General features: G+C 56.4%; 1 protein-coding gene across 2 annotated transcripts in view; it reads right to left on the reverse strand.

Moving 5' to 3' along the window:
* Positions 1–1,934: 1,934 nt before the first annotated feature.
* Positions 1,935–23,203, reverse strand: part of MERTK (MER proto-oncogene, tyrosine kinase) — an 86,312-nt gene continuing 65,043 nt past the window's right edge. For both annotated transcript variants that reach the window (XM_077133716.1, XM_077133717.1), the window contains 11 exons: positions 22,343–22,496; positions 20,761–20,914; positions 17,872–17,957; positions 16,173–16,268; positions 15,556–15,636; positions 10,372–10,464; positions 9,055–9,173; positions 5,425–5,534; positions 4,412–4,571; positions 3,945–4,081; positions 1,935–2,576 (listed from right to left, as the gene is read on the reverse strand). In XM_077133716.1, coding sequence (XP_076989831.1) covers positions 2,222–2,576; positions 3,945–4,081; positions 4,412–4,571; positions 5,425–5,534; positions 9,055–9,173; positions 10,372–10,464; positions 15,556–15,636; positions 16,173–16,268; positions 17,872–17,957; positions 20,761–20,914; positions 22,343–22,496 — 1,545 coding nt within the window. In that variant the 3' untranslated portion in view covers positions 1,935–2,221. The remainder of the gene's footprint in view (positions 2,577–3,944; positions 4,082–4,411; positions 4,572–5,424; positions 5,535–9,054; positions 9,174–10,371; positions 10,465–15,555; positions 15,637–16,172; positions 16,269–17,871; positions 17,958–20,760; positions 20,915–22,342; positions 22,497–23,203) is intronic.

Below are 23,203 nucleotides of genomic sequence, written 5' to 3' on the forward strand. Positions count from 1 at the left end.
GGTGGGGACATGGACGTGCCCCCCACGCCCAGCCCCATTGACACAGCCTCCGCCCCTTGCCACGGACCTACGTGGCAGCCTCAGCCCGAGGCCACAGGAGCCCGGGGGCGGGTGTGCAGGGGCCAAGGCCGCTGGGGGGAAGGGGGGCCGTGCCCTTTCACCACCCCACCGCCCCCACTTGCCTGTGTCATTGGCAACACAAGCTTTTTCATTATTATTATTTTGTTTTTTGAGTTAACTTGCGTTATTCTGGGGAAGGAACAGCGCCAAGGAAGTGTTTCTAACACATTGCGCACAGTTGTTCTCTCCACCTGGGGCCCTGCGCTGGCCTGGCTGGCAGGTGATGATCCCATGGTCCCCTGAGCACGCGGCCAGCAGGTGGGGTTCTGTGGTCCCCCGAGCACGTGGCCGGCAGGTGAGGGTCCCCCGGTCCCCCGAGTGCACAGCCGGCAGGTGGGGTTCCGTGGTCCCCCGAGCACGTGGCCGGCAGGTGAGGGTCCCCTGGTCTCCCGAGCACGCGGCTGGCAGGTGAGGGTCCCCCGAGTGCGCAGCCGGCAGGTGGGGTCCCGTGGTCCCCCGAGCACGCGGCCGGCAGGTGAGGGTCCCCTGGTCTCCCGAGCACGCGGCTGGCAGGTGAGGGTCCCCCGAGTGCGCAGCCGGCAGGTGGGGTTCTGTGGTCCCCCGAGCACGTGGCCGGCAGGTGAGGGTCCCCCGGTCCCCCGAGTGCGCAGCCGGCAGGTGGGGTCCCGTGGTCCCCTGAGCACGTGGCCGGCAGGTGAGGGTCCCCTGGTCCCCCGAGCACACGGCCGGCAGGTGAGGGTCCCCCAAGTGCGCAGCCGGCAGGTGGGGTCCCCTGGTCTCCCGAGCACGCGGCCGGCAGGTGAGGGTCCCCTGAGTGCGCAGCCGGCAGGTGGGGTCCTGTGGTCCCCCGAGCACGTGGCCGGCAGGTGTGGGTCCTGTGGTCACCTGAGCTCATCTCCGTCCACGCCCAGGGGCCACCGTGGCGGCTGCCCATCTGGCGACACCCTCTGACACTCACGTGCCCGGCGGCCCCTGCGGCTCAAGTTCCCAGGGAGACAGTTGTAAAAAAGGTCATGGTGGCAGATTTATACCGTGGAGTCTGCCAGGCCGACATCAGTGTTTGCTCCAGCGGCATCAGCCACACTCATGACACTGCGGCGTCACACCCCTGCCCACTCGCCCCTCGCCGGCCCGGGCATGGCTGTGCACCCTCCTGGCCCCCGCGCCATGCGTGGAGGTGTGACACTGTCTGTACACTGCTGGCCTCATGGGGTCTCCCCTTTGGGGTGCGGGGCCCTGTGTGGGGTCTGACCTAAGAGGCGCTGGCCTATCCCCTGGTCATCCCACGCTCAGCGTGGATGGGGGCTATCTGGGGGGTCTCCCCACACACCCCTGCTGACGCTCCCACTGGTGGCACAACCAGCTGGGGTCCCCAGGCTCCGCCCCCACGGCCCCACGGCCCCACGCCAGCCCAGCCAGCTGACCTCGGTCCCCTGGCGCCTGCCACCCACTCCTGTCCAGGCTCTCTGAATGGCCCCTCGGCCCTAAGGGCCAGGCAGGCTGGCGGCGGGGCAGCGCATCCTCTGCACGGAAGCCACAGAGAAGCCTCGGAGGTGACACTGCTGCCCAGCACAGGCCAGGTGGTCAGAGCCCGGGCAAAAAGTAAACGGCATTCATGGAACAGATATTTATGACGAAAAGAAGAAACTTTAGAAAAATAACTGACTCTAGGGCAGGCTACGGTGGCTCAGCAGCGGAGTTCTCTCACCTGCCATGCTGGAGACCCGGCTCGATTCCCGGTACCTGCCCATGCAAATAATAATAATAATAATAATAATAATAACAGACTCTGCAAGTGTCGACCTGGGAGCAGGTGGGGAGATGGGGCTTGCGGAGGCTGCAGGGTGGCCGAGTGGAGTGTCATCCTTTATTAAAATAGAGCTCTGCTTTCCCAATATACACATAAACATCATTTAAATAAGTATATATTATGTCCTTTCAAGGCTGACTGGCAGCATTCCCCTGCAGTGCGTAGGCTATGGGATTTCTTGGTCAGAAAAACAACCAAAACCCTCCACAGGACACACCTCTCCCGAGGCTGAGGGCCCCTGACGCCTCACATCGGGACCCCTGGGTCCCCCGAGGCAAAGGTGCGTCCGCAGAGTGACGGGCTCCCCGGGGGCGGGGGGCCAGGCTGCAATCAGCCGACCCTGCTCTTCTCAAGTCCGTCCTCCAGTGACGCCCTGGGGTTCCCAGAAGCCGGCACCTCTTCGTCCTCACTGGCCCCGTTCACGACGTATCTGTCCCCGTGGACCTCAGCGGTGACCACGCAGGCGGCAGGGCTGGGGCCACTGGCCAGGTCGCGCTGCACAGATGCGGCCTCCTCTGGCCACCCGTCCCCACCCTCTGGCCACTGTACGTTGACGTAGAGGGCGTCTGCTCTGTCCTGAGCAGCGGGCAGACCGTCCAAGAGCTTTTCCAGCTGTAGCCTCAACACCAAAAAGGTGGGTCGGTCCAGGGGGTCGGCTCTCCAGCAGGAGTACATCACCTGGTACCTGGGGGAAGAAGACTGGGTCATGGCCACCAGCACACGACTCCCCTGGCACCCAGCTCCCCCAGGGCAGCCCTCACCGTTGTCTTAAACCCACCTTCGATTTCATCGCATTTCAATCAACATTAGCTCTATTTTTGGGAAATCACTGAGATTTTCTCTGGGGCTTAACAGTTGCCCAAGCTCTGCAAACGTCCCATGGTCGTCTGACCAGGAAGAGGTTCTCCCGTCTCCAGGAGAGGCACGTGGCAGTGGCACCTTGTGAAGGAGGCTCAAGGCCATTTCCTTTGAACATGGCCACCGTGGCCCAGGGTCCCATCTGACCCCCAGCTCCGCTGTAACGAAGTTTCTCTGGAGCACAGCCACACCCATCTGGTCTACGCTGCTCCTGCTTCAGCGGCAGACCTGGGCAGCACAGGCCGCCCAGCCGGACATTTACTGTGTGGGCCACTCTGGGGCTACGCCCCGTGCACTCATCCCAGGGCCGCTGTCACCAAGGGTCCAGGGTGGAGCTGGGGCAGCGGGGGGGAGGCCGGGAAAGGACAGGGGATGCGTCCTCCTGGCCAGGTGACCTGGGTGTATCCCCACAGCCGGCATTGGCCCTTCTCACCTTCTGGGCGTTGCTGCCGTGTCACAAGGGAGCGGCTCAGGGACAGCAAAGGGCATGCCACGGCCACGTGGGCTGGCGAGACCCCAGGGCCTCCTGCCGCAGGTCTCCGGGGTGGCTCTCCCCCTCGACCATGGCAGAGCGTGATGGCGAGGACCACACGGGTGAAACCCAGCGAGATCTGGAAGCAGCGGCTCCCCCCAGACCATGGCAGGGTCTTCTACCTGACCACTCTGACCCTCGCCTGTTCTGAGGAGTTGACCTTCATGTCACTCGATAAGAAAAGAGCCCAAGTTTAAATTGCCGGGCATATGCACAGTGGCCAACCATCACGGACAAAAACGTGCAGTGCCACGCTTACAAGTTACAATGGGGCCCTGTGGCTTAGTGTGAGCAGCGGGCACACCGTCCAAGAGCAGCGCGTGGCGCCCTCATCCCTCTGCTGCACAGGGAGACGGTGTCCTGTGCACTACGCTGCACGGCCTCCCCTCTGTCAGCACCGCGCACGTTTCCAGGCTGCACGGCCCGCGCGGGGCTGGCAGAGGAAGACGCCAAGGGGCCCGGGGTGTGGGCAAGGCCCCTGCCAAGAGCACCGGTGGCAGCCGTGCCTCGGCACCCAGTGCTTTATGTCCTGGCTTTTTAAGCCATCCTTCAATGGTCAGTGAGAACTGCAAAGTTTTTTGCATTTATTTTTGACGTTTTCCTGGCATGGATAAATTTGCAAGACCCCAGCTCCCTGCCCCGCCCGGCCCAGGGGCCACTCACAGCTCATCGGGGCAGTCGTCCGGTTGCTTCAGCCTGAGGCCATGGACGAGATACTCGTAAATCTCATGGTTCTGGACCCCGGGGTAGGGGGTCATGCCCCGTGTGGCGATCTCCCACATGGTCACGCCGAACGCCCACTGCAGGCAGAGCGGGTCAGTGTGGGAGAGACCATGCCCAGCCCGGGGCCACGGCGCCCTGCACAGCCAAACACGAGGGGGCGGCCACCCAATCCACTCGGGGACCAAGTCAGGTGCAAACCACGGCACGTGGGCCTGCCCCCAGCCCGCCCCCGCCCCTTCCCCTCCCCCGCCCCTTCCCTTCCCCTGCCCCCCTCCCCCGAACCCCAGTACCACTGCACCAGGAGCCCCGTGGCTGAGAACCGGGGGCTGCGCGCTGCTTGGCACAGGTCTCCTGGAAGCCAGGACGCCTTCCCCGGGCCGCACCCCCAAACCCATGGCCGCACCCACCACGTCGCTGCGGCTGGTGTAGACACGGTCGGCAAGGCTCTCCACCGCTATCCACTTCACTGGCATCTTGGCGATGTGGCCCTGCCGGTAGTAGTCGCCACTGTAGACCCTCTTGGACAGGCCGAAGTCCGCCACACACACGGTCATGTCATCGCGCAGCCTGTGGACCATCGGCCACCCTCAGTCCCGCCGAGGCCGCAGTCCCGCGTGCGCCCCCGACCTGAGCAGAGACCCCAGCCGCACCCTCCATTTCAAAGCGGGGGCCCTGGGGCTCCCGCAGTCACCCGACCGGGGGAAACGTTTGTCAGGAGTCTCCTTCCCCAGTACAAAAATGATGTAAATGGAAAACAGAACAGAACCTCTTCTGGGATGTTCAGACGTCGGTGGCAGGGAAAGCCCACGCGCCTCTGCAGCCGAGAGACAAACAAGGCTCTCGGGCTGCGCCTCTCCTCCCCAGAGCGAACCAAGGCCAGGCAAGGGCGCCCAGAAGCGGCTGGGAGCGGGGCTGAGGCCCGAGTGGCCACGCTGCCCCTTGGCTCTGCTGGGTCTGGAGAGCAAACCCTCCTCCCGGGCCGCGGACACAGGGGCCGGCTCCCCCACGCTCTGCACCGCCACCTCTGCAGCTCACGGGCGCCCGCGGATTTCTGGCCCCAAAGCAAAGCCACAGAGCCCGCGCCGGGCGCCCTTCACCAGACGAGGCCGAGCAGGCACCCTGGAGCAGGCACCCTGGAGCAGGCACCCTGGAGCAGGCACCCCCGAGCAGGCACCCCCAGAGCGGGCACCCCAGAGCAGGCACCCTGGAGCAGGCACCCTGGAGCAGGCACCCCCAGAGCAGGCACCCCCAGAGCGGGCACCCCAGAGCAGGTGCCCCAGAGCAGGCACCCCAGAGCAGGTACCCCCAGAGCAGGTGGCCTGGAATGGGCACCCCGGAGCGGGCACCCCCATAGCAGGCACCCCAAGGCAGGCGCCCCACAGCAGGCTCAGCCCCCCGGCCCTGGCTCCCAGCTGCTCACATGCAGTTGCGCGCGGCCAGGTCTCGATGCAGGAAGTTCCTGCTGCTCAGGTACTCCATCCCCAGGGCGATGTCCACCATGAACTGCAGCAGCGTTCGCAGAGGGATGTGCTGGGGAAGAGAGACCGCGTCAGAGAGGAAACCTGGAGGGAAGTGGTGATTTCATTTCTTAACAGCAGGGCAGCCTTTAATCGCCATGTCACTGACATCACAATTCCTGCAAGAAGGAATTAAAAGAAAAGAACCCTCAACTTCTTGGCATGTATCACATTCGTTCTTCCCATCTTACAACGTGTGGGAATGCGCCACATTCCAGTTTCATCTGGCTCTGGGTCCTGGGCCGCTGACGCCAACACCACAGATCGTTCGGCTCACACAACGGGGTGCTCGACCCTCGGTTCTGCGGGCGGGAAGGAGACCAAACAAGGTGCCGCCTTCTCCCCAGAGCCTGCCTGGCCCCTCTGTCCTCAGCCTGTCACAGGGCAAGGCCTCTCCACCCTCGGGCCTCTCCCTTCCATTTCAGCTCCTTGCTTCCCCTGGCTTTCTCTCTGCTTGCCCGTCTGACCGTATTCCAGTCCGCCACAGAGGCCCCGTCCCGAGCCACCTGTCCCCTCGCCAACGCCGCCTCATACAAGCCCTGCCTGGGCGCCGCATCCACAGAGCACGCCTCCCGAGGCACAGACAGTTCCAAACCCAGGGAGTTCCGAGGTCAGACGTGGCCCTGCATGTCCGGACAAGGTGGGGGAGGCACCCCCACAGGCGAAGGGGGGCCACGGGGGCACACGGCAGCCAACGCCCACCCTCCTGGGCCACACAGACCTACTGCGTTGCCCACCGTGCCAGCTCTCATTTCACTCTACTTAGAATGACGTGTTTCGAAAGGTGCCTTTTCTTCCGCTGGTCAGAAACTAGGACAGCGTTTGTCCCCATCCCAGGACCGATGGCACAAAGTACGGCTTGTATTCAGGAACAGTAGAACGTCCTCAAGAGCGGAAGTGAGAACGCAGGAACCCCCAGTGGCGGGGGCTGCGGGCTGGCTGCTGGACACCTCTGTCCTTCACTGCCTCATGGCCACGGCACTCTCCAGCCGCTCCCCTCTCGTCCAGGTTCCGCTGACCTTTGGCGTCTCACTCTCTGTGGCTAGCTCTGTCTGTCTGTCCGAATGCCATTCTGTCTATGAAGGACTCCGCAGGATCACGAGCCGTCCTGATGAGGCGGCCCCCTTAGCTGCAGAAGCCTCATTAAGAGGTCTGCTTGTGCTGAGGTCCCCCCACAGGAAGGGGTCACAGGAAGGGCATGACTCTCTGGAGCACAAAGAGCTCCACACCATGCCTTGGGGCGGGCAGCACCAAACTCCAGGGAGGCCAGGAGCTGAGCCCTGGTCTACCTCGGGACCTGCTTGTCTTCTTGGGGTCTCTGTAGGAGGTGGGGGGCTGCCTACAGGGGTGCGCACAGGAGATGATACCATGACGCGCACAACTTTGCAGGGAGCGCCCTGTGGGACCCGGCCAGCGCCCCCACACCCAGCAGTGGCCGCGGCTCCCAGGTCCTCGGCGGACATACGACGCCGATGGGTCATGTCCCCTGTGAGTGCTCTGTGCCGTCTGGAAGGCCAGGCTGCTGCCACCCAAGGGTCCCTGCTGCGGGGGTCCAAGGACAGCCCCTCTTTACCTGGGGCCTCAAGGACGCCTGTGGGAGTTTCCCTCTAGGTGACTACAGAAACCCAGACACCACCACACAGACTCCTCTCTCGGCATCCTCCATTTTAATGTTGGGTATTTCCCAGCTGTCATGGTCAGGTTCATGTGTCACCTTGGCCAGGCAGTGGTGCCCGTTTGCTTGGGCAAGTGCTGGCCTGTCTGTTGTGATGAGGACATTTCACAGAATTAAATCATGATCACGTCAGCTGCATCCACAGCTGACTGTATTTGCAATCAGCCAAGGGGAGTGTCTTCTGATTCAGAAGAGACAGGCTCTTCCTGACTCAGCCGGTGAGCCTCTCCTGTGGAGTCGTCCGGACCCTCCATTGAGTGGCCAGCTTCACCGCCTGCCCTGTGGATTTTGGACTCTTCCATCCCCACAGTTGCCTAGCCTCTCCTGAGAGTTCCCTGAGGAACTTCATCAGTTACCAGCTCACGGCCTGCCCTGCAGAGCTCAGACTCTACACTCCATGGTCACGTGCGACACTTTTATCAATTTCAGATCTACAGATACTTCCTGCTGATTCTGTTTCTCTAGAGTCCGTAGCTAATGTGCCAACTAAGACAAGTATCGGTCACTTTCTGTATAAACCAAAATGCTTCCATTACCCTTTAAGTAATGGAGCTTAAACAAATCAGACATGAAAGTCTCACGGCTGCTCTGCACATGTAGACATCTGCTTCCTGGATGCTGACTTCCAGAAAAGGACAGGGGTGCTGAGAACCGCCAGAGGCTGCCGCATCCACGGGGGCTTGGCGAGCATCAGGGGCTGCTCGTCTGGTCAGGCTTTGCCAGAACAATCCTGTCCTTCCTGGACACTGACCAGAAGTTATTTGAAAAACAATTTCATGGTGGAACTAACAAATGACTTTGTTAAGGTGGCGGAATACAAGATCAACAAGCAGAACTCGGCTGCATTTCTATACACTGGCAATGAGCAATCTGAAAATGAAATTATTAACACAATTTCATTTCACAAGAGCATCAGAAAGAACAAAATACATGGAATTGATTAAGAAAAGGAGTGCAAAACCTATGCTCTGAAAACTGCAGAATGTTGAAAGAAATCAAAGAAGCTATAAATAAATGCAAAGACATTCTATGTTCATGAGATAGAAGATTTAATATCATTAAGATGGCAACACTCCCAAATGGTCTACAGATTCAATGCAATCCGTATCAGAATCCTTGTATGCGGACGGGGCCTGCAGTGTGGACTGTGTAGACAGGGCCTGCAGTGTGGACGGGGCCTGAGGATGGGGCCTGCAGTGTGGACTGTGTAGACAGGGCCTGCAGTGTGGACGGGGCCTGAGGATGGGGCCTGCAGTGTGGACAGTACAGACAGGACCTGCAGTGTGGACTGTGTGGACAGGGCCTGCAGTGTGGACAGGGCCTGAGGACGGGACCTGCAGTGTGCTTGTGTAGACAGGGCCTGCAGTGTGGACGGGGCCTGTGTAGACAGGGCCTGCAGTGTGCCTGTGTAGACAGGGCCTGCAGTGTGCTTGTGTAGACAGGGCCTGCAGTGTGGACGGGGCCTGTGTAGACAGGGCCTGCAGTGTGGATGACGGGGCCTGTCTAGACAGGGCCTGCAGTGTGGACGGGGCCTGTGTAGACAGGGCCTGCAGTGTGCCTGTGTAGACAGGGCCTGCAGTGTGCCTGTGTAGACAGGGCCTGCAGTGTGGACGGGGCCTGTGTAGACAGGGCCTGCAGTGTGCCTGTGTAGACAGGGCCTGCAGTGTGGACGGGGCCTGTGTAGACAGGGCCTGCCATGAGCTCGGATGTCACATGCCCAGCCCTGGCGCACACTGGGCAGGGAGGGGCAAGGCCAGAGTCCTGTCCTTCTTGCCCACTTCCCAGTGAGAGACTGAGGCTGTCTGGCCCCCGGCCCCACGTTCTGAGAGCTGCTCAGGGCACTGGACGGGGCTATTACCTTGGGTCGTGCTTCCAAGCGGGAGGAGAGCAGGTAGGTGTGCAGGTCCCCGTACTCCATGAAGGGTAAGATCACCATCGGCCTCGGAGTCCCCTGCGGGCTCACTTCTAGGCACACACCTGCAGGGGACAGCACCGAGCCCGTCACACAGAGCCTCGTCCTGTTCCCAGAAGGCTCGGGGGTGCGGCCAAACTGCAGCCATGTGCTCCCCTGGTAACAGTTTTTAAAAAATAAAAGCTCAAGACTCTCATGCTATTTTCTAAAATATGGGACACACACGGGTTCCCTTCTCGGTTTTTTTCCATTCAGATTGGAGCTAACCTTTGCACAAGCACTCTCAGACACGGAATCTGACCAGCATGGCCACCCAGCCCTACGGCGCTTTGTTCCCAGCACCCACTCGTGGACAGAGGCTGCACGGGAAGGCAAGGGCAAGCAAGCATCACAGTGCAACGCCTCGACCCCTGCAAGGTCCACTGGAACCAAATCGCTTCAATCGGTGAGGAATTCCGAGGATGTCCACGGTCCTAAATTTTAACAGCCACATGCAGGGAAAGCGGCAGCACCATTTCTCTTGGAGTTTTGGGGTTAGGGCCGCTCTGCTGGCGCGGCTCCCAGCTAGTTGCAGTCGATAACCGCAAACTAATAACCAGTGTCTTTGATATAACATTGTATCCAAACATTCACTTTCAAATCTCTCTGCCTTGTCAAGCGTAGGGAACCCCGGGAGCGCCGCAGATTGGCGGGACTCAGGGGCCAGCAGAGGCGCCAACCCCAGGGCTGCTCGGCCTCCTGGGACACGTCACACGTGGCACCGCTGGACATCTGCGCTCATCGTTCCTATGTTAGCTAACCGAGCTACAAAACCAAATTCTAATGATTAAAACACAGCCCACAAAATCATCAATGCACCATGACCATAAGAAATTAGGACTTTAAAATAGCTTAATAAGTTGCATTTTTAAAAAATGACCTATAGAATTTATCTTTTGGATAGCTTTGGGCCCTGCTGGTATTGGATTCATGGATCCTCTTAAATCCATACAAACCAAAGCATAGCCTGCTCCCGTGCCCATTTCTTCGCGTCCCCTGGAAGTCCCGGACGCTAACCCACACCTGAGCCCTCCCGTCCAGGAGTCACAATCAGCCTCAGAAAACGGAAGCAGAAGGACAAGCCTCTGGGTGAGAGCCCCACGTCACAATTACTTCCGGGTGGATTCGAGTGTGAGTTTATGTGCACCAGAGATTCCTTCCCCGTTTGGCACTGAGCGCGTTGGCTGTGCCCCCGCGCAGCACGCCTGCGCGTCTCTGAAATACCGAGCAGTTGGATGACGTTGGGGTGGCTGAAGTCTCTCATGCAGGCTGCCTCGCTGAGAAAGTCCTCGATCTCTCGCTGCGAAAAGTTGTCCACTAAAGAAAAGATGAAAAATGGTAAGCATGAATAATTTACTTGGTTAAGAGTGGGGGGATGGCAATCACGATTTCATTCTCTACAACTAAAAAAACAATTCCAGCTGATCTGTTGCAATTATTTTTCTACTCAAAAACATACAAAGCCTACAGACCTCTCTCCCCTTCTACCGGCAGGTCTTTATCGAAACTGGCATTGAAGATACACAGGGGATTAATGAGGAAGCAATATCAAGGACATTAACAAACTGGGCACCAGGTGCCCTCCATCTGTACAGATCGTGAGGAAGGTGCCAAGTGAGACCCCTTGAGTAAAACGCCACATAATCACGGTCCATTTTATGGGTCCCCGGGATCAAACTGTGACAATCCTGGGGCCCCAGACCTGGGAGGCATGTCCCGAAAGGGCTGAGCCGCCGCGGCCAGCCACCGTATGGCAGAGATGAGCCCCGCCTCCCTCGTCTACCCCTTGACCCAGACAGGCACCAGGTTTCCTGATCCTTAGTTTCCAACCTGCAGATACCTGGGCAGGCCTTCGACGGTCCCACTAGCATCCGCCACTACGTCTGTGCACACTGCGATTGGTTCTCCACACCCCCCCACCCCCGGCCATCCATGTGCACTTTCTGCAGCTGATCTGCTCATGCTCCTCGCTGAGACCCTCTAACACTCTCCACCTCTTCGCGGGGGCTCCCAAGGACCTGCCCCTCCAGAGGGAACATCCCCCCTCGTGTGGAGGCGCTGGCTCGTGGTAACAGCCCTAAACCCACACCAGAAGAACAGTTCTCTTCCCCCAGGGAAGCTCACCGTCCAGGCAGCCCCCAGCTTCCTAGGGTACCAGCAGCAATCCTCAAGTGAGGAGGGGTCCCAACTCCCCATCTCCCTCTATCTATCACCTGGTAGAGCTGACACTTCCAAAGTAAGGCATGCATTAGCGAGGCGGGGGTGACCTGGGGGCCACCTCCGACCGTGTGGGTTGCCTGGCTCGAGAGAGACTAAGTGAAGGTCCACAGATGCTTACAGAGGGAACCACTGGCATCAAAAGCTGGAAGCAGCGGAACTGGGAACAAGGACCAGCTGACGCCACCCATGTCTTCCCATGTGACAGAGGCGTACCGGATGGCATCAGCCTTTCTTGAGTGAAGGTAACCTCTTCTTGGTGCTTTAGTTTTAACACTTTCATGGCCTTTGTGCCAGTTTGAAAGGATGTATGTACCCTAAAAGAGCCATGTTTTAATCCAGATCCCATTTTGTAAAAGCAAGGGTTTCTTCTAATCCCCATTCAGTATTATTACGTTGGGAACGCTAATTAGCTTATCTCCATGGAGATGTGACTCAATCAATGTGGGTATTAAACTTGATTAGATAGATATATGACTCCACCCATTTGGACAGGTCTTGATTCATTTACTGGAATCCTAAAACAGAGGAAACATTTTGGAGAAAGCATGAGACTCAGAGAGAGCAGAGAAGGATGACAGAACGCCACAGAACCACAAAGCAGAGAGTCCACCAAGCAGCAAATTTTGGAGATGAAGAAGGAAAACTCCCCGAGGAGCTGGAGAGAAAGCGAGCAGATGATGCTGTGTTCACCATGTGTCCTTCCACTCGAGAGAAACCCTGAACTTCATCAGCCTTCTTGAATCAAAGTATCTTTCCCTAGATGACTGTGATTGTGCATCTCTATAGACTTGCTTTAATTGGGATATTTTCTCGGCCTTAGAACTGTAAACTAGCAACTTATTAAATTCCCCTTTTTAAAAGCCGTTCCGTTTCTGGTATATTGCCTTCCAGGAGCGAGCAAACTAGAACACCTTAGAACTGTAAACTCGCAACTTGATAAATTCCCTTATAAAAGACATTCCATTTTTAGTATATTGCATTCCGGTAGCTTAACAAACCCATATACTACCTACCTACCTACACACCTACCTACCTATCTACTTACCTACCTATCTGCCTACCCACCTATCTCTCTCTCTACCTATCCACCTACCCACCTACCTCTGTCTATCACTGAGTAGAGCCGATGCCTCCGAAGTAAGGTGTGCATTAGCGAGGTGGGGGTGACTGGGGGCTGCCTCTCCCCGGGTCCTCTGAAGCCAGGCAAGCCCTGGGGTCGGAGTGCATTCCCACGGGCCTAGACAGTGGCCTTGTTCTCTCTCCAAACACTGGGGTGAACTGCAATACTGGGGCTCGTTTGGGAGACCACCTTCCTCTCGGCTCCACTCTCTAAACATCGGGGCAGCACCCGGACTGCTGCCATCTTCAGGGCACATGGTCTACCCCTCCAGAGCAAAAGGGTGGCAGCCAGGCTCCCCCCAATCCGTGGTTTATGCCCTCCACCCTCTCCAAGGCCTGGGGCAGCACAACTCTTCCTGAGCAACGAGGCGGAAGGGCTGCTCTCTGCTCCCAGGGCAAACTCGCCCTCTCCACACGGAGGGACTGGCCCGCTCTCCTGGCCTGGGGCTTCCTGCCTCCAACTTTGACCCCCACGCGTCTGCTCTGAAGCCATTTTTCCTTAAGCTTGTCCCTTTCCTGCCCCTTTTAGTCCAGACCTGCAGTGGGTCTGTTCACACAGATCTCACAATAAATTAGTTGATTTTCCACGTAGTACACAAAGATGAAAGCTGTCAGAAACAGGACTTTCCACAGATCCTTTCTGGAAAACTCCATCTCCAATCCTGGCTTATCCTGTAATAGCTGGCTGCTTCCATGTCTGGTTCAATTCCCACATGGAGCAGTATTCATTGCAGTCTCACTTTCTGGAAGCCCAGAATTTTCCAGACCACCAATTTCTGTTTTCTGTTTATGCAAGAGCTCAGTTCTCAACTTATCTCTTTCCTATCACATCTTACTACAAGCCTCAAGGAGCAAACAGGCTGCGGTTTCCGTATTTAGTCTGGAAACTTCCTCAGCTTAGTATCCTGGCTTGTTGCCTTTAAATTCTAACTTCCATCCATGAGCAGTAAACAATTCAGCCAAATTCTCTGCCACTTTAAAACACAGGTTGCCTTACTTACATTTTGCAATAACACATTCCTCATTTCTGTCTAAAGGCTTGTCAGAGGTATTTTTTAGAATTCACATTTCTACCGACAGTCTCTTCAAAGCAATTCAGGCCTTCTCTATCAAAATCCTCACAACTCTTCCAGAATCTTCCCCTTATCCATTCAAAAAGCCATTCCAACATGTTTAGTTTTTGCAAACCGCAGTTCCCCACTCCTGGTACCAAAATCTGTACTGATTTGTTAAACTGCCAGAATGCAATATACCACCAATGGAACAGCTTTTGTAAGGGAACTTGTCAAGTTGCAAGTTTACAATTCTAAGGCCATGAAAGTATGCAAACTAGAGCACCAAGAAGAGGTCACCTTCACTCAAGAAAGGCTGGCACTGTGTTCTGGTTTGAAAGGAAGTATGCCCCCTAAGAAAAGCCATGTTTTAATATAAATCTCATTTCTTAAAGGTAGAATAATCCCTATTCAATACTGTATATTTGAAACTGTAATGAGATCATCTCCCTGGTTGATGTGATTTAGTTAAGAATGGTTGTTAAACTGGATTAGGGGATGACATGTCTCCACCCATTTGAGTGGGTCTTGATTAGTTTCTGAAGTCCTATAAAAGAGGAAACATTTTGGAGATTCAGAGAGACTCAGAGAGAGCAGAGAATGCTGCAGCACCATGAAGCAGAGAGTCCACCAGCCAGCGACCTTTGGAGATGAAGAAGGAAAACGCCTCCCGGGGAGCTTCATGAAACAGGAAGCCAGGAGACCAAGCTAGCAGATGACACCGTATTCGCCATGTGCCTGTCCAGCCGAGAGAGAAGCCCTGACTGTGTTCGCCATGTGCCTTCTCACTTGAGAGAGAAACCCTGAACTTCATCGGCCTTCTTGAACCAAGGTATCTTTCCCTGGATGCCTTTGATTAGACATTTCTATAGATTTGTCTATAGATTTAATTGGGACATTTTCTCAGCCTTAGAACTGTAAACGAGCAACTTATTAAATTCCCCTTTTGAAAAGCCATTCCATTTCTGGTATATTGCATTCTGGCAGCTAGCAAACTAGAACACACTGTCTGGTACACCTCTGTCAGCTGGGAAGGCACGGGGTGGCGTCTGCCGGTCCTTGTTCCCAGTTCTATTGCTTCCAGCTCCTAATGCCAGTGGTTTCCTCTCTAATCATCTGTGGGCCTTTGCTTCGCTCCTCTGGGACACAGCTCTGGGTTCTGGCTTGCTTAGCATCTCATGAGAAGGCACATAGTGACATTTCCTGGGCTCTTCCTGTGTCCAGGTATCTGCTCTCTCTGTCACACTCCAAGTATCTCCGAACACCCGTGTCTCTGTCAGCTCTGAAGCAACTGTTCTCCAAGTACCTGTATCTGAGCTTTCTTCAAAATATTTCCCCTTTTAAAGGACTCCAGGAAACTAATCAAGACCCACCTTGAATGGGTGGAGTCACATCTCCATCTGATCAAAAGGCCCCACCCACAACTGGGCATGTCACATCTCCATGGAAAGAATCCAAAGTTCCCACCCTACAATACTGAATCAGGATTAAAAGAAACAGTTAGGGAAGTGCAATGGTGGCTCAGTAGCAGAGTTCTCACCTGCCGTGCTAGAGACCTGGGTTCGATTCCCGGGACCTGCCCATGCCAATAAATAAATAAAAGAAACAGCTGCCCCCACAAGATTGGATCAGGATTAAAACATGGCTTTTCTGGGGTACATAATGTTTGAAACTGGCAGAGGTAGGTAGGCAGATAGGTAGACAGGCAGGTGGGGAGTTAGGCAGGCAGGTAGACAGGTAGGTAAATAGGCAGATAAATTGGTAAATAGGTAAACAGGTAGGTTGACAAAGAGGCAGGCAGGTAGGTGGGCAGGTAAGAGATAGAAATATGTAGACAGTAAACGTAACAACTGTTATTGTCTTGTGTGTAAAGAACACTCAGGTGGAAGGGCTCTTTACAGGGACTTTACTTCCTAGGGTGTGGCAGCCTCTGACCCACGGCATCTGAGGTGGAGAGGGAGCCAGCACCACCCTCAGGTCGCGCCCAAGAGAAAGGGCTAAGGAGCGGACGACTCACGCTTCATGGTCTTCACCGCCACTTTCTGTGAGGCCCCGTCCTGCTGGCTCAGGTGTCCTTCCATCACAGACCCAAACTCTCCTGCAAAGTCAAGCAGCTTGTCCACGGCCCGTGCCAGAGAGGCTGCTTTTCACCTGCCAGGGAGCCGCCGCCACAGCCAGCGGGCACAGCTGCCCAGGCCACCCCACCCCCGTCCCCAGGACGCTGGCCAGGACTGGCCTCCGCCTGGTCTTCACTTTACCCGGCATGATCACCTGTCTGAGAACTCAGAGAAGGTGGAAAACGTTACTGACGTTCACAAAACACAAACTCTTAAAACCAGGTCATTCATCCAAGATCAAATTAGCAAAGTAAACATAAACTTTCACCCTTGTTCCTACTGAATTCATAAGGAAGGTGCCAGAATAACCAAATTTAGGAACTAGAGGAATAAACTGCATGGAAGGGAGAGGGCCAGTGGCTTTCCAGGCCTGCTGGGTGGGGGCTGCAGGGGCCCTTTCTGCATCCAATCTGAGTTTCTAAAATCACTATTTACTTCATCATTTCAAAATTATGAAACAGAACTATTTGCATTATTTGCAAATAAATGTACATTTTAAAATAATTAAATTGCTCACCTTCACCTAGAATTTTCCCCAGAACCAGAAGATTCCGGTCAATGACGACGTCCTCTAATTTACGCTGCAGTTCCTCACTGACCCCCAGGCCATGCACTGCGGGGGGACAAGAGCAGGTTGGGGCCCAGGCTCCTTTCTTTCATTTGAGTTTACGGTCCAGGCCTGTAAAACTGTCTAACGCTTTTTTCATTTTGCCCTCATTGTTCATCCCCAAAATGCCAATTACATGGTGATTAAATTTCACGATGATCACAATGAGCAACCAAATTCTTCACGGCAAGGTCAGTCCCGGGGGTCTCAGGGCAGGGAATGCGCCCTGGACCCCGAGCGGCAGCCAGGACCCGGTGGTCCCTCCTGGACCCATGGTCACCTGCTGGCCTCCAGCTGCGGCTCAGACAGACCCCAAGCCGCGGAGGAGGCGCCACGCGGGGGCTGAGGGCGCCAGGCTCCACCCAGCCGCAAGGAGACAGGGACATGGGGGACAGGGTGGTGACAGCACACGGACAACCAACAAGAGGAGGGACTGACGGGGAGCGACCAATTCAGCAGCCGGCAAGCGACACGGGGTGGGGTTCAGCTGAGAAAGGAGCAAAGCCTCTGGGAGAAGAAAAGAAGGGCTCACTGGCTCAGAGAAAAAATTACCCACATGGTCTTCTTATTTATTTTTTTTACCTCCAATCAAGGAAAGAAACACATCTAAGTGAGAATTAAAAAAAAGCAAGAATGGAAACATCTGAGAGTCAAACAGCTCTAGATTATCAATAGATTAACGAAATTAGGACTATTCTACACTGAGTGAATTTTCATCACTCTGGGGCTTTTTGGGGGGAGGAGGCAAATGCCCAGAAGCAGGGACTTGTCTGCCCATCCTTTCCACACCGTTTCCGAAATCACTCAGGAACACTCTCATCTCTTTCCTCCCGCTCCTCACGCTCGAAGCCCCCGCTCTGACCTAGCAAAGCTCCAATCGAAACTGCCACAGAGCAGGGCCAGGCCGCCTGGTGCTGCTGGACAGGAAAACGACGGGGAAGGAGGCCTGAGGCTCTGTCCCTGCTCTGTTGTCCGTTGCTTTTTCCCTCGTGCCTTGCAAGTCCTTCACCTGTTTTCTCAACCACAGGTGCAGGGCCCCCACCCCAGGTGCGGGGTCCCTCCCACAGCTACAGGGTCCCTCCACAGGTGCGGGGTTCCCCCCCCAGGTGCGGGGTCCCTCCCACAGCTACGGGGTCCCCCCCCAGGTGCGGGGTCCCTCCGCAGGTGCGGGGTCCCTCCCACAGCTACGGGGCCCCCCCCCAGGTGCGGGGTCCCTCCCACAGCTACGGGGTCCCTCCACAGGTGCGGGGTCCATCCCACAGGTGCGGGGTCCCCCCCGCAGGTGCGGGGTCCCTCCCACAGCTACGGGGTCCCTCCGCAGGTGCGGGGTCCCCCCCATAGGTGCGGGGTCCCTCCCACAGCTACGGGGTCCCCCCCCCAGGTGCGGGGTCCCTCCCACAGCTACGGGGTCCCTCCACAGGTGCAGGAAACCCGCCCACTGGTGCAAAAAATGTGACCACAGGCCCAGGACATGTGTGACCACCTAGGTACCCATTCCTGAAGGCACTCTGTACCTTAAATAATCCATTCTTTAATAACATCTGTCAGTTTGCTGTTGCTCTTTCTTTGCTTTCAACTATTTTAATCTTTTGCTGAAAAGTTGACTTACGGGTGAGCTCGATGGCTCGCCGGCAGAAGGACTTCTTTGCTGTATAATTCACGACCAGTTCGGAATCCTCCTCTGTGAACGCGCTCCTGGGGGAAGGGAGGAGAGGAGAGGGCAGCTCAGTCCTGAGATGACGGAGACAGGGGATGGGGACGGAGACAGGGGATGGGGACGGGGGCAGGGGACAGGAGACGGGGACAGGGACAGGGGTCGGGGACAGGGGACGGGGTCGGGGACAGGGGACGGAGACGGGGACAGGGGATGGGGACAGGGGACGGGGACGGGGGCAGGGGACGGAGACGGGGACGGGGACGGGGACAGGGGATGGAGGCAGAGGACGGGGACCCCACAGCATGGCTGCCTCCCAAGAGGGAGGGCCTCTCCTCGGCAACGTCTCTCGCGAGAACGGGCTTCTGTCCCCAGCCATCCCAGGGTGGCCCTGCCCAGCACCTCCTCAGAGCAACCGGTGAGTGCAAGTCCACCCAGCCCTGACTTTGGTCTTACTCGTGGGAAGATACGTATGGATTGGCCTAAATTACAGACTTAAAACTCTTTGTCTTGTGTGCACATTTTTTTCTGGCCAAAATTAGTATAAATAGACTTTCTACATTAGTTGTTTTTCACGGATTATTTTAAAATGGATGACAGCTTTAAAAAGTCGCACGCGTGCACGCAGAGCCCAGCCTTTGGAAGGGCGTTGTGCCGAAAGAGCCGCGGGGGCCAGCGGGAGCCGAGGCTGAGAAATGGGCTCCACTTTCTACTTCACCAACCCGGACGCTCTGATTTTTATAAACTATAAGAATGTTACTTTTCATGGTAGAAAATAAAGCTATTTCTGTTCCATTAGTTCTGATAAATGAACTGACAAAAGGGGCCACTACGAGGGCAAGGGAACGGGCTTCCGTAAAGAAAGGAGAGCAGCCTGGAGTCCGCCCGCTGCATGCGAAGCTTCTGCCCAGCGTAATGGCTTCTGGAAGCAGTTTTAATCCTAAATTTCAGGAACAAGGACTGCAATCCCGTTTGTATATCTGCTGTTCAGAAACTCCAAATTTGTGAAGTTCTATAAATTTCAACCCTAGACTTTCCCAAATTATTACCACCCCAGCTGAATCAGCTAGCCTACACTCTATTTAGGTGCTGACTGCTGGGTTCGATGGAGCAGGAGCCAGTGGAGGGCAGGTGCGAGGGGCGCCCAGCGCACACGCCCTCCCACCCCAACTCTGCTCGCCCCCCCGCCCCCTGCAGTCAAAACCGTCCAGTTCTTCCACCCCCATCCGGACGCCCGTGGGTCCTCAGAGTGCGTTAATGAACGGCTCTTGCAGCTTCTTCTCGTGTCATAGGAGCCCACCTGCCATGGAGAACGCGCACAAAGCCGCCTGGCCCTTCTGGACCCAGTGCAGCCAGCGAGGGCTCAGGACCCACATCAGACTTTGTCCACTTCTTCAAAAGAGCCGTCCTCAATATTCCCACACCACGAGGTAATGCCACAAGGGCAGAGTTGTAGGCACAGAGGGAACGTGTGCCAGTTTGAAAGTATTATGTACCCCCAGAAAAGGCATGTTTAAACCCTGATCCAATCTTGCGGGAACAGCTGTTTCTTCTAATCCTGATTCAACACTGTAGGTTGGCATCTTTTGATTAGATTATCTCGGTGGAGATGTGGCACATCCAACTTGGGTGTGACCTCTGATTAGGCTGAGATGTGACTGCACCCATTCCAGGTGGGTCTTGATCAGTTTACTGGAATCCTTTAAAAGGGGAAACATTTTGGAGAGGGTCCGAAAGAACAGAGCCAACAGAAACCTCAGAGCAGAGCTGACACAGATGCCGACACTTGGAGAAGAGAGACAGATGTTTGGAGACGCTTGGAGCCCTGCAGATATCATCATGAGATGTTAATCAAGCCAGAACCTGGAGGGAGCCAAGGGAAGCCAAGAGGTGAAAGCCAGCCCCGGAGAAGCAAAGTGAGGAGCCCCCACAGGAACAGAGGCTGAAAGCAACGGAGCCCAGGAGCAGGGGACCAGCAGATGCAGCCTCGTGCCTTCCCAGCTGACAGAGGGTTCCTGACCATCCGCCTTCCTTGAATTAAGGTATTTTTCCCTGGGTGGCTTAGTTTGGACATTTTCATAGTCTTAGAACTATAAATTTGTAACTTATTAAATTCCCCTTTTTAAAAGTGGGATATCACATTCCAGCAACTTGCAAACTAATCCCGAACATGACTTCCGAGACGGACAGACACAAATGGAAAGTCAAGTGATGGGAAGTTTTGGAGTGTGGGGCACCCCAATAGTACATATGAGGAAGAGGAAAGCAGGGGAGCTCAGCCCCTCCAAATCCCCACCAGCCCCTCACTCACTCTATCCCATTCCCAGCTGTGCACACCCTGCCTCTTTCAGAGAACTTCCTCCTGCCCCAGGGGTGATAAACTGAGCTCTTGGAAACCCAAAGTACTGCAGGTCCCTGGAGAAGAAAACTGAGCTCAGAAATAGCATTTGTGCATGCAGTCTATTTTTCATTGGCTGCTCTGACATGGCCTCTTACTTTTGTTGGTATTTAAGTAATATTCTGTTAGAAAAGTAAGACTTTTTTTCAGAAAATAAGGAAAATTGCCTCTTTTAATTTCAACATTAAAACATGAGCTTTTTCTCAAGTAGAAAAATAAGCGATCATTTTATAGAAAATTAATAAAATACAGAGTGAAAAAAGGAAAACAAAGAATTGCCCAACTACATCCCAGAACTGCGAAGGCCATGCGTAATGGCGATGACTCTGAGGGACGCCTCCCAGGGCAGACCTGCCCAGGCATGGCCGGTGGACGCCCGTACAGTGGGCGTGCGCACGACAACCTCGCCGCGACCGTGGGAAAGCGCTTTTCACGGGGAAACTTACCCAAACCTCATTTCCTGGACCCTTTTCCTGATGGCCAGAGAGACGTAGAAGGTCAACCCGATCAAAACAAACCCGAAGAAGCAGCTGAAGGCGATGAGCACGGGGTCCACACTGCCCGGCGCTGGGGTGGACGAGGGGGCAAACTCCACCCAGGCTGCAGAAAACCAGAGGAATCGACTCAAAACATGCCTTTCAGATTCAAAATGCAAAGACATGTTGGCTTGAGATGGGGAGGGACGGACTGTCAAAGCTTTCTCTGGCGTGTTAACCCTCTCCATCGTGTGCACTCATGAGGTACAGGCAATCCTGCTGTGGTCAGGGACGCGGCAGCAGCACGATCAGGCCAACGGGGGATGTCCGTGTGGTCGTAAGTGCGCAGGGAAATGAAAAAAATAGTGAAACTAATGTTTGTATACTGCAGTGCAAACGTAGAAACGTTGAGAACCACAGGCTTTTTTGTAGAGGACATATGTACACCGCACAGGCAAACCCCATAAGAGAGACAGGTGGGAGGCAGTGCCCACAAGTGGGGGCAGGTGAGGGGCAGTGCCTGCAGGTGGGGACAGGTGAGGGGTGGTGGCTGCAGGTGGAGACAGGTGAGGGGCGGTGCCCACAGGTGGGGACAGGTGAGGAGTGGTGGCCACAGGTGGAGACAGGTGAGGGGCGGTGCCTGCAGGTGGGGACAGGTGAGGGGCGGTACCACAGGTGGGGACAGGTGAGGGGTGGTGGCCGAAGGTGGAGACAGGTGAGGGGCGGTGCCCACAGGTGGGGACAGGTGAGGAGTGGTGGCCACAGGTGGAGACAGGTGAGGGGTGGTGCCCGCAGGTGGGGACAGGTGAGGGGTGGTGGCCGCAGGTGGAGACAGGTGAGGGGCAGTGCCTGCAGGTGGGGACAGGTGAGTGGCGGTGCCCGCAGGTGGGGACAGGTGAGGGGTGGTGGCCGCAGGTGGAGACAGGTGAGGGACAGTGCCTGCAGGTGGAGACAGGTGAGGGGCGGTGCCCACAGGTGGGGACAGGTGAGGGGTGGTGGCTGCAGGTGGAGACAGGTGAGGGGCGGTGCCCACAGGTGGGGACAGGTGAGGAGTGGTGGCCACAGGTGGAGACAGGTGAGGGGCAGTGCCTGCAGGTGGGGACAGGTGAGGGGCGGTACCACAGGTGGGGACAGGTGAGGGGCAGTGCCACAGGTGGGGAACGGCAGGAGAGATGCGGTCTTGTGGGGTCCTGGGGCTCAGCTGCCTCTCGCTGCATCCTGTCTGCATGGGCTCAAGGCCCGCGGGCGACAGGAACCTGTGAGTGGCAGCGCTGACCGCACCCGGCATGGACTTGAGGGGCGGGAGTTTGGGACGCGACAGCCGTGGCACTCAAAGGGGCCAGCGCTGGGATCAGGATGGCCTTGGTGGTTGGGTGACAAGGCACCTGGGCCCCGTGCAGAGGCTACCACCTGGCTATGCGTCCACGGCCGCTCCTCGGCGGCTGTCCTGGTGCCGAGGCCCCCGGGGACGTAACCCAGGGGTGGTGGGGGACGAGGAGGCTGGCAGAGCGCAGGGGGCCGCCACCCAGGAGCTGCAGGGCCCAGCACTCACCGCGCGCAGGGACAAGCACCTCCACGGGGTCACTGGGAGGCCCCACACCCCCGCGTGAGACGGCGGCCACGCTCACTGAGCACGTGGCGTTGTAGGCTTGTATGGGGATCTGGGCTCGGCTGCTGCCCCCGCCCACTTCTTCCACGAGCTCTCTCTGCAGCGGAGAGGAGAGGAAAGGAGAGGTTGGGCCCGCGGTGCGCTCGCCCACCTGTCCCCCACGGCAGCTCCTTCCCGCGGCCTCCCTGCCTCACTGTGGCCACGGCCCGGCCCCAGGACCACAGAGCAGGCAGGGCCCGGCGGGCGGGTGAGCCACGGGCACCACTGACCCCTGCAGTCCAGCGCCGCCTGGCCGAGCCCCCCGTTGCCCCCCAGCCCGGCACTGCACAGCCGAGTCCCCGATTCCTCACAGGCCTCCTGCTGCCACCTTCAGATTCTGGCCAAAGGGTGCAGCACTGTTACTTTCCTTTCCATGTGACCAATTTGCTCATTTTTTAAACACTTGGTTTTACTCTTATTTTGTTTAAAGTCACTTTCATATAACAGGTGGATGCAACACGAGGTATAAGGAGAATCTTTCCACACAGCAAATGAAACGCTCTCCTGGGCAGGTCGCCCGGGGAGCTGGGGCTGTAGGGTGATGTGCCAGCACCTAGCCGTGTCCCAGCAGAGCTACAGGGGCTGCCCATGCCCGGGGACATGGCCAGCATGCAGAGACCAAGGGGCGAAGGGAAAACCCAGCTCCAGACCTAAAGGCATTACATTTTCTGCTTCAACAGACTCTGAGTCTATGAGACTTACCATAGGTTTTTGGTTAATTAATTGAAGAAATTCGTGATTAACAATTTTTGGTATGTTCTGTAA

The sequence above is a fragment of the Tamandua tetradactyla genome, chromosome 17 (genome assembly GCF_023851605.1).
Source record: "Tamandua tetradactyla isolate mTamTet1 chromosome 17, mTamTet1.pri, whole genome shotgun sequence".
NCBI classification, from domain to species: domain Eukaryota; kingdom Metazoa; phylum Chordata; class Mammalia; order Pilosa; family Myrmecophagidae; genus Tamandua; species Tamandua tetradactyla.